The following is an 11270-nucleotide window of genomic DNA, read 5'->3' on the forward strand; positions in this document are numbered from 1 at the left end:
CCCAGCTCCAATGTTCTATGGAGTTCTAGAAACTGTTGCAATGTAGCATGTAGCAATTTACTCATTTGAAATATTTCTTCAATTCATAGCATCTTAGACTCAGAATTGGACGGAATTTTAGAAGTCATGAGTTTCCTTCCTTCCAAATTTCTAACAAGTGGTCATCTAGTCTCTGTCTGAACATCTCTGGAGATGGAGGAATCACTACCCAATAATTACATATTCCTACATTAAGATTTCTTTTTGCTTTCCTGTGATTTCCATCCATCAGTCTTATTTCTTCCCTCCTAGAACCATACAAAATATCCCTAATTGTTCTTATTAGCAGTTGGTCAAATATTTGCTGCCAATAATCATGTCCCAACAAAGTCTCCATGCCTGTCACTTTTTGTTGAAGTTTATGACATGGTTTTCAACTCTTGCATCATCTTAATTGCCACCTTCAGTATATTCTTTATCTAGTCTGTCAGTGTGCTTCCTAAAATGTGTACAGACCGAAACATAGCACTCTAAATGTCTTTGGATTGGCACAAAGCACAGGGGGATTATCAACTCTCTTACTCTGGACACTAATGAAGCCAAAGGAAGCATTACCTTTTTCTTGGCAGGTCTGTTACATTGTGATCTCATCAACTCCCCTGACTTTAATTATCATCTCTATATAGATGGCTCTCAGATCTACTTGTTCACCCTTAACTTCCCTCAGGACCTCCAGCCTTGCAACTCCAACTGCTTATTGACATTCTTTCTTTGTTTAAACCCTTATTTAACTAAAGAAACTGGGTTAAATGATTTGCCCATAGCTAAGTGGTGTCTAAAACTAGATTTGAATTCAGTTCCTTCTAACTCCAGACTTGGTTCCCTATCCACTCTGCTACCTGGCTGCCCCTGCTTATTAGACATTTCAGCAATCTGTGAGTTTCTTGACATCAGTGATTGGGTCTTTTTGATTTTTTTTTGTATGATGCTTTTGTTTTTGTTTTTTTGCCTCTGTATCCCCAGCACTAGCCTTGTGCATAGTAAATGCTTACCACATATTAGTAAACTGACTGATTGAGTTTGCATTCAGCTAAAACCTCTAGTTATGAATAGTATTAACCCATACCCCCCCCCACATCCTACACTTGTTTAATTGATTGTATAAATTTATCCCTTTTTAAGTTCAACCCATTATTTTAGGCTGCTGAGATAGTTTTGAATCCTTATTTGCCTGCTGATATGTCAGATCTTTTCCCCCAATTTGTGTTATTTAAAAATTTGACAATTATGAAAGTTATGTTTTCATCAAAGTCACAAGAAAAAATACTTCTCAACAGAGTATTCTGGTTAAAAAATAAAATCCACAAACACCCTTTGAGTTCATACTCATTATTCAACCAGAAATAAATCCACTTAATTGTATTACCCAGGTCACATTTCTCCATCTTATCAGAAAGATATTATTTGACTCTCAAATGTCCTGCTGAAATTAAAATAAATCACATCTATGGAATTTTACTATTACATTAGTCCTAGCAATCATATTAAAAAAAAAAAAAGGAGAAAATGACATTCTTTCTTCCTGGTAAATCTATACCAGTTCCTAGTGATTACTATTTCCCTTCCTAAGTTCTTAAGCTAACCATTTAATAACTTATTCTAGAATGTTTTAAGATCTCAATGTCAAGCTTACTAGTCCACAATCTGCAGGATTTATTTTCTCCCTCTTTCTAAAAACTGGGACATTTCCCTGTCTTCAGGAGTAGAGTGTATTCTCTATTTCCCACGGTTCTTCAATGATTATTAACAAGTTCAGCAAGCACAGCTGCAACTTCTTACAGTGCCTGAGGATAAAATCTGTCCAAGCTCATGTCAAGTCCTAGACTGGAGGGCCACTGATTCATCAGGAATCTAAGGAGACTTCTAGGGGTGGAGCCAAGTTGGAGGACTAGCTAGAAGAGCAGTGCCATTTCACCACAAAAATCGTCTCTGACCAAGAGTAAAATAGCAATACAAAATGAATAAAGAAGTGAAAGAACCAACAAGAAGACAAGTGAAATAACCTTTCAAAAAAAAAAAGAAAAATCCCCAAAGTAGGCAGAGATCATATGGGGAACTGAGGTAAGAGGAGAGTGGAGCTAGGAGGAGGCATAGCAGCAAGTAAAGAAAAAGCCAAGAGCAAATTATACCCCTCATTACACCCCTACATCTGCTTTCACAGGTTCCAAACTTAAGTCCTACATAACAGGCAGACCCTGAGATCCTGCTGGGACAAATAGTGGTTCAAGTCAACTTACACCCCTTGAAATTTCAAACCTGTGGAGAAGTCTGGAGTCCCAGCCCAAGGAAATCTGGGCTAAAGGTGGCTAATCCTTGTGGGCTCAGAACAAAGCCCAAGAATCCCAGTCTGGGCTTGGGATGAGGACATAATCCATGTTTTGAGGGGAGGACACAGTTCTTAGGGGGAACTAAGTTCCACCCCAAAACTAAGGGTGGAGCTCCAGGACAGGGTAATCAAGGGTGTGCTTGCTTGAATCAAGAACACCTTGAGACAAGAAACTTGAACCTAAGCCTGGGGCTAGAATTTGATCAGCCTCTGATTTGATTAAGTTCAGACTGAGATCAAAAGATTACACCCAAGCCTGAGGAAAGTCTTCAAGCTATCTGCATCTCAAGGGTAAATTGAATGAGCAGGGGAGGGAGCTATCAGAGCTCTCAGCCCTCAGACTATCTGGTAAACTGGTAACAACCCAGAAAAATAAGCTGAAAATAGCATCAAGGAAGGACTGAAGTTTAAGAGTATACCCCAACTTCCCAGAAAACAGAGCCTTCCTATAATTAGATAGGTGGTTTTTTGTTTACCTATTTTTCCTATCTCTAAAGAGTTTTTATAGAGACAAAGAGCAAGGTACAGACACAGAAGAGGACAGCGAAAGCAAAGGAAACACATGCAAAGTCCAAAAGAAAAATTTGGATTGAACACAGAGTCTGGAAGAGCTCAAAAAAGACTTCAAAAACCAATTAATAAAGGTAGAGGAAAAGTAGGGAAGAGAAATGAAAGTGATGCAAGAAGAAAGGAAATTGATGTAAGAAGAAAGGAAAGTAATGCAAGAGGAAATGGGTCAATTGAAAAAGAAGAACCAAAAACTGAGGGAAACTAGGCCTTAAGAATCAGAATTGACCATGAAGAATCTAAGGAGGTGAGACAGCTATGTGGCTCAGTGGACTGAGAGCCAGGCCTGCAGCTAGGAAGTCCTAGACAGACACTTCCCAGCCATATAACCCTGGGAAAACCACTTACCCCTATTACCTAGCCTTGGAACCAATACACACACAGTATTGATTCTAAGATGAAATGTAAGGGTTAAAAAAAAAAAAGTGAGAATCTAAGGAGTTTGATAGGCTCAGACCAGTGATCTGACTTCTGCAGATCCTTATTAGTCTATAGCTCTCCTTTAACTTGCTGTCCAACTATCTACATTTCTAGCATATTCATCAGTTCTTTTCTGTTTACTGTTACCCAGCTTTGTTGACATAGTTTTCTTCCTTCCTACCTGGATCTCCAATTCCCATGACTTGTATTTCAAACTCATTCCCTCATCCATCCTGGCTCTGTTCCTTTGGGAACCTTGCTTCTTTGGTTTTGACTGCATTCCCTCCTATGTAATTTATATTTGTGACCCTCATTCTTTGGAGGATTCCTAAAACACTAGACAGGCTGCTGCTAACCTTTACTAGCATCATTAAAGCTCATAGGCCCAGTACAAAATAGTGGTCCAAGATGATATTCTTGGAATAAAAGTGATTAAAAGTAACTGTGTGACCCTGAGCAATTCACTTAACTTCCCTTCCCACGCTTCTGCCTTGGAAACAATTACACAGAATTTATTCTAAGAAGGAAGATAAGGGCTTTTTGGTGGGGATTTTTAAAAAGTAATTAAAAGAAGCACTATTGTGTGGTCTATATTATCTTTTGCCCTAAATCCCATGGTCTAAGCTTTCTACCTGGCCTCACTAAAATCCTTGTCCATCTTAAAGACTACACCACATCACCTCTGACTCTACATTCTAACCCAAACCACTCTGAGATTTTCATAGTGCACAGAATGTTTGAATTGGGAGATAGGAAGACTTGAGCCCAGGAACTCACTTATCCTTTCTTTTGGGCATTATGCTATATACTGAGGAACAGAAGTCTCTCAGAGAAAGCAAGCTTCCCATGCACAAACTTTGCTCCAGAAATCTCTTTTACTTTCCTCCACAATATTTGCTAATTGTACTTCTGTTTCTCTTTGAAATTTTTACTCTTTTTTCCCTCTTATTTCTAGGATTCTCTCTATTGGCTTATCTGTTTGCATACTGGGCTTTAACTGAGACCTTTTCTCTTGAAAAGCCAGATATTCTGCAGGTGTGGAGGGGTCACTGCTTTATTAAGGTCCTTGTCTTGTCATCTCTGGAGGATCTAACTCTAGCTGCTTTACCATTCTTCCTTCTCCTCTTCCTTCATGTGGCTCAGCAGAATTGGTACACTGCTTCTTGTAGAGTAGGAACAGAGGGTGTTTGGGTAGAGTTGCTTTGGCCTTGAGGATCCCCATCTTAGAACCAGGCTCTTGCCCAGGAGTAGTGAGAGGAGTGTTGCTTTTTATCTTGTGGCCTTAGCTCTACATTATTCTACATTTGCTTCGTAATCTCTTCTTTTGAGGCTAAGAGAAGGGATTTGTAGAAAGCAACTAACCCACCATCTTGCTGGTTAATACCTTCTTCTACCTTTTGAGAATTGAAATTATCAGCCAAGAAATTTAAGAATTTATCAGAGACTCTTTTTTTTTTTTTGGTGGACAGAGACCAACAAATGTCTGAATACTTGAAATCATTCATCATCAACCTGCCTTGCCAGTGATCTCAATATTCATATTCTTCATCTGGCTGGGATATCGATAATATCCTCACATGGAAATCATTATATCTCTTTTAAATGAAGTTTACCTTTCTTTGACTAAATTCTAGTTTCTCAGTTTTAAGTTTCATAAGTCTTTATGATGCCTATGAGGTCTTAGAAACTTCCTTGAGTTAAAATCCCTTGGTCACTGGGCAGCTAATCTGTTGAGAATAAATCAAACACATCCATTTCATTCATATTTCCCTCATTCCTCACAGGCTTGTGAGTCTTTGAAGCATCCGTATTTAAGAGCAGCTGGTTAACTTCTCTGTTTACCCCATTTCCTTCTAGTGGTCTCTTCTCATGTGTTAGTTGTTCCCATTCTTTTTGAACCATTTTGAAACAGTGACATTCATGGTGGCGTTTCAGACCTCTTCAAGTCTGGGTCTTGTGCCACGAACTCCAAGCCTTGAGAAATGTGAGTTCTGTTCCACATCGGAAGAATTTTCAGCCTGTAACTGAAGAGGAAGGCTTTCTAGGTGGGGAGCCAGAATCCCTAGAAACATGTCTAACCAGGAAATCATTTAAGAGAGAGAGAAACCGAAATCTTTGATCTCGTGAGCAACATTTCAGATACTTGGGACCATTTGTCCATTGAGCATAGCTTGGATAGGGCCTCCCACCAAGGTACAGAGGATGACAATATATTTCAGACTCTGTGTCAGGCGTACCTGCAGAGATGCAGAAGGGTTAGATCTGGGAAACTATCTTTGAGCACAGAGAGTCAAGAAGAACTGAGTTCAAATCCAGTTTCAGACATACAGGACACCAGAGAAGTACATAACCCCTGTTTGGCCTCAGTTTCCTCATCTGTAAAACAGCACCTCCTTCCCAGTGTTGTGAGGATCAAAAGGGGTAACAATTCTAAAGCATTTAGTATCATGCCTGACACATAGTAAGTGCTAGATTAAATAATAATAATATTAAATATTAAATAATTTAGTTATTTAATATTTAATTAGTATTAATAATTAATTTAATAATTTAATTAATATTAAGTAATTTAATATTAAATAATATTAAATAATAAAAATAGTCTATCCTGGACTACAGAAGATAATGTTCCCACTAGGCTCCATTGCACTGGGCTTTGATAGGGGAAAACTTCTCTAAGTTTCAGTAGAGGCCAAGTGACAGTGGATGGAGAGCTAGCCCCAGAATGAGAAGACCTGCGATTAAGCTCAGTCATGCCTCTGCCTCATACTGGCTGAATGGCCCTAGGCAAGTTTGTTCATGTCTCCATGCTCTCAGATAGTTTTATATAAATGGCAGAGAGAATTTCCTTTCCCAGAGTTCCCTACATCAACAAAATCACCAGCCCAGACAGAATCAAAGAGGTTCCTTGGTTCTGTGAGCTAAGCTATTTTGAGCTATATTTTGATGGAAACATTTTACTCTGTAAAGGCCTATCAGATCTTCTGTGGGGTTGTTTGGGGAGGTTATTTTCTGTGATCCTGACAGAAGCAGAAGCCATCTTCCCATTCCTTCCCCTTTGGAAATGTTTTTCCTCCATCATAGAATCTGAGAGAAATTGTTTATTTTGGTAGGGACTCCTGGGTTCAAGAAAATTTGGGCAGGGTGACTGTTGCTTTTTGCCCTTTAGCCTTTGACTCTTGTTGTTTAAGATCAGATCATTGGTAAATATTTCCTTTATAACTGCAAATATTGTTTTCTGACAGAGAAAAGAAGATCCTAAGGACAGATTAACAAAAGCAAACCAAAGATCCTTTGTTACATATTCTCCAAGGGCATGCAATCAGAAAGCTGGACTTTTTATTTTTCTAGTGCACAGTGTAGTTTTTGAGATTTTGGGGAAAGGTTAGGCTTCTATTCAGTAACAAATGGGAAAAAAATCAAAGGTTCCTAGGGATGACCATAAGTAGAATATATCATAAAGACTTCTCCTTTTCCTCCATATAATCAATCTATTATGCCACAAATAGAAAGAACAAAATAATAAATTGAACATTATATCATTAAAGTGCTATATGTATATTAACTATTATCACTAGTAATGCCATTAATAATCATAATTTATTATTTATTAACATTGAAATATTGCTCTATTATTTCTGAAAAATATCATTGAATGATAACAATAACATTGTTGAAAATCATCTTAATTAATAATGCTAATAATAGCTCATATGCATATAGCACTTGAAGGTTTGTAAAGTACTTTACAGATATTATCACATTTGATTTTCACAACAGCCCTGGGAGGTAGGTGTGATTACCATATCCATTTTTACAGATGAGAAAACTGAGACTGATAGAGATTAAAAGATGTAATCGGGATCACAAAGCTAGCAAGTATTTGAAGTAGGATTTGAACTCAAGTCTTCCTATCTCCCAATTCAAACATTCTGTGCACTATGAAAATCTGATACCTGTAATCTGGCTTCATATTAAATATGTGTCTCAGTTTCTTGTTCTGTCTGCCAAGATAATGTCATTTAAGCCAGTAGCAATGAAGGTCAGAGTTAGACAGGTATGGCAACCCTTCACCACATATGACTTCCCTAAATAGGTTGGAAAGAAAATTGGCTCTGCAATCAGAGGATCTGGGTTCAAATCCTGTCTCTGACACTTAATTTCTGTGTAGTATTGCACAAAGCACTAGCTTAAGCTCACTTGACTTAATTTCCTCATCTGTCAAAGTATGAGATTTAACTAGATAGTTAAGTGACAGGTACCATAGAGGAAGAAAGTAGAGTAAAGAAGAAGCCTAAAAGAAAGCTATTTTTATGCGTGTATGAGAGAGGGGAGGTGGGGGGAGATAGAGAGGGAGAGAGACAGACAGAGAGAAGAGAGGAAAAGAGAATGCAATTGAGAGAGAGAGAGAAAGACAGAGAGAATGAGATGGAAAGGGAAAAAGAAAGGACAGAGACGGAGACAGAGAGAGGCAGAGGCAGAAAGAAACAAAGAGGCAGAGAGACAGAGAAAAGAGGAAGAGAGAGAATGAAATGGAGAGAGAGAAAAAGAGAGAGAGGGAGGAGAGAGAATGAGATGGAGAGAAAAAGAATGAGAGAAAAAGAAAGGAGAGAGAGGGAGACAGAGAGGCAGAAACAGAGAGAGAGAGACAGAGAGGCAGAGGCAGAGAGAGACAGAGAAAGATAGAGAGGAAGAGACAAAGAGAGGGAGGAGAGACAGAAAGAGTGAAAAAGATGGAAGGGGAAAAGAAAGGGGAGGGGCAGAAAACTGACTATTAACAGAGCTGGGTGGGAGGTGGCAAAACTTTAAGGATGTAGACCTGAGAGGAACTTTCCTGGTATTCTTTCAGGGAGGAACAGAATTCTTTATTAAATAATTAATGAATTAAACCATTTTTGCTAACCAGGTGCTAAACATGATTGTTTCTACAGATGCTGAAGGAGACTAAATGATTTCAGAACTCTACCTTTTGGTCCCTTGAAGACTTCTAAGAACTGAAATAAGCAGAACTAGAAAAACAATAAGCACAAAGCCTACACTGTAAATGGAAAAAGCAAAAAATAAATAGAACACTCCATGATGTTCACAATCAAGCTTGGCTGTGGAAAAGAGTTTTATACTTCATCTTTTCTTTGCAGAGGAGGGGATCTGTGGATGTGGAATATTGAATTTACTATCAGATGTGCTGATTGGATTTGCTACACTATTTTAATTCTTTTCATTTATTCTTTGTTATAAGGGGAGCTCATTTTGAAGATATTATTAAAATAAAAGATTTTTATTTATATATACATGCATGTACGCACACATATATAAAATGTATGTGTGTATATATATATGTATATATATGTATATATATATGCTATCGGGACTCTGCCTCATGAGCAGATGGCAGAGTGCTAGTCACCCCATCCTGGTTATGACTCTGCTCAGGACAGTATCACTATTCTAGACTAAGCTAAGGGGTAAGACCAGAGGAAACCAGACAGAACATATCTTGGTTCTTCCATGATCCAAGAGAGCTTATTGAGAAAGTTCTAGCTGGGTTGCATATAGAAACATTCTAAACTGGTTTAAAGGAGGAGATAGAAATATCAAAATTTAAACGCGATAAATGTAAAGTCCTACATTTAGATTCAAGAATTACTTGCCCTCCTTCATTAGAATAGTTTTATCTTCTTTTGTCCTTTTACACTAACATCTCTCATGAAGTCCCCACATTCACAGTTAAAAGACTTAAATAATGAAGATGCTATAATCAATCATCGTCGTATATGAAAGATTAGGGAATCTCAAATCAGGACTTGGAAACAACTTAAAGAAATGGAGAGATCATGTAGAAATTGCCTGCTATCAAAAATGGGAGAGGGGGACAAGGAGTTAAATTTGCACTCTCATTTTACTGATCTCAAAGGATTAACAATATCCAGCAGCTCCAGGCCATTCTCTCCACCTCTATCAGGGTTGTTTTTCTAAAGAGTAATGGCATAGGCTGCTGAAATCAAGCTCATAATGCCCAGATTCAAGTCTCTGAGCTTACATTGCAAAACCACCTACAGACACTACTCTCTTTTTCCAACCACCATCACTAAGGTCATACTTGTTTTTTTGTTTCGTTGTTTCAGTCAGATCTGATTCTCGATGACCCCATTTTGGGGTTTTCTTGGCAAAGATAATAAAGTGGTTTCCATTTTCCTGCTCCAGCTTATTTTACAGGTGAGGAACTGGGGCAAACAGAGTTAAATGACTTGCCCAGGGTCATACAGCTAGCAAATGTTTGAAACTCAATTTGAATTCATGAAGCTGAATCTTCCTGATTTCAAACCCATTGCTTTATCCACTGTGCCACCTAGTTGCCCAAGGTCACCCTCAATACCAAATTGACTAAATTTTGAACTCTACTACTTTGCCATTAGTAAACCTGTGCACACTCATAAGAGAAACTCTCTTTTACATGGCAGGGAGAAAATAAGTCTGTTCAATGACTACAGTTCCCATGATTCATGAAGTTAGGTTCCAAATCCTTTCCCTGAAGAATCACTTCTATATCCATAGAATCTAAAACAAAAGAAATTATAGTCCCCCTGTACTCTGCTACGGTCAGAACATATCAAGAATATTTAATTCGGTTCTGAAAATCTTATTTTAGGAGGACAATTACAAGCTGGGATACATCTAGGATAATTAGAGATCTTAAAATTATGTTATACACATCGAACGTAATGGACTTCTCCATTAGTGGTGGTGTAATGTCCCTGCACAATCTGCAGGGATCAAGGAGAAAAAAACACTATCCAAAAGCAGAGGACAAACTGAGGGAATAGAAACACCAAGGAAAAGCAACTGCCTGACTACAATGGCTGAGGGGACATGACAGAGGAAAGACTCGGAGCGAACACTCTGATGCAAATACTAACAACATGGCAATGGGTTCAAGTCAAGAACACATATGATACCAGTGGAATCACACGTCGGCCACGGGGGGTGGGAGGGAGGAAAAGAAAATGATCTTTGTCTTTAATGAAAAATGCATGGAAATGATCAAATAAAATACTATAAAAAAAGAAAAATATTAAAAAAAAAGAAAAAAAAAGTAAAAAAAAAATAAAATAAAATGTTAATTCTAAAAAAAAAAAAATTATGTTATACAAATATTCGAGATATTTAACCTGGAGGAGAGAAGAGGTATGTGTGGGGAGGGGGGTGGGGGGGTTGATAGCTGTCTTGGGTTGGCATATAGGAGAGGATAGACTCAAAAGGAAATTTAGAAACATCCAACTCTACCCAATCTCCTACAAACATAATAAAATGTATATACTTTTCCAGAAGAGGAAACTGAGTCCCAAAGAATTTAAATGTTTTGCTTAAGGTTATAAAAATAATCAAGTGGAATAGCCCATCTTTGAATCGATATCCATTGGCTTCCAGATCAAGCTCTTTCCATGACACCATACAGCCAATAAAGTTATATTATAAAAGGACTCAGTGTTAAGAGTAGCCCTTTTCCTTGCCAAGACCAACCCCTCAACTTGAACCTTTGACTCCATTCTTCCTCTCTTGCCCAGCAGTAGATTGCCCCTGAAATTATCCCCTCTCCTTAATTTTCAGTCTCTTCCTATCTTTTAGCTTCTTCCCTACAGAACAACAACAACAAAAAAAACCCTTTACTTGATCCCATGACTGCCTTCATACTACAATGTCTGTCCTTCCTTTAAGAACCAAATTCCTAGAAAAAGCTGTTCACTCTAACAGCATCCTCTATTCTCCCTTTACATCTTAACCCTTTGTAGTCTAGCTTCGGATCTCATCATTCAACCCAAACTGGTCTCCCTAAGGTTGTCAGTCACCTCAGAATTTCCAAATTCAGTGGCATTTTCTCAGTCCTCATCGTTCCTGTCCTCTCTCAGATATCTGACAC

The 11270-nt window shown here is 38.2% G+C and overlaps 1 protein-coding gene across 1 annotated transcript in view; it reads left to right on the forward strand.

Annotated features, from left to right (window-relative positions):
- RAD51B (RAD51 paralog B) overlaps positions 1–8445 on the forward strand; it is a 922671-nt gene extending 914226 nt beyond the window's left edge. Inside the window, exon 11 of the mRNA XM_007473087.3 lies at positions 8284–8445. Coding sequence (XP_007473149.2) covers positions 8284–8300 — 17 coding nt within the window. The 3' untranslated portion in view covers positions 8301–8445. The remainder of the gene's footprint in view (positions 1–8283) is intronic.
- Positions 8446–11270: the final 2825 nt, after the last annotated feature.

This window comes from Monodelphis domestica, chromosome 1 (genome assembly GCF_027887165.1).
Source record: "Monodelphis domestica isolate mMonDom1 chromosome 1, mMonDom1.pri, whole genome shotgun sequence".
NCBI lineage: Eukaryota > Metazoa > Chordata > Mammalia > Didelphimorphia > Didelphidae > Monodelphis > Monodelphis domestica.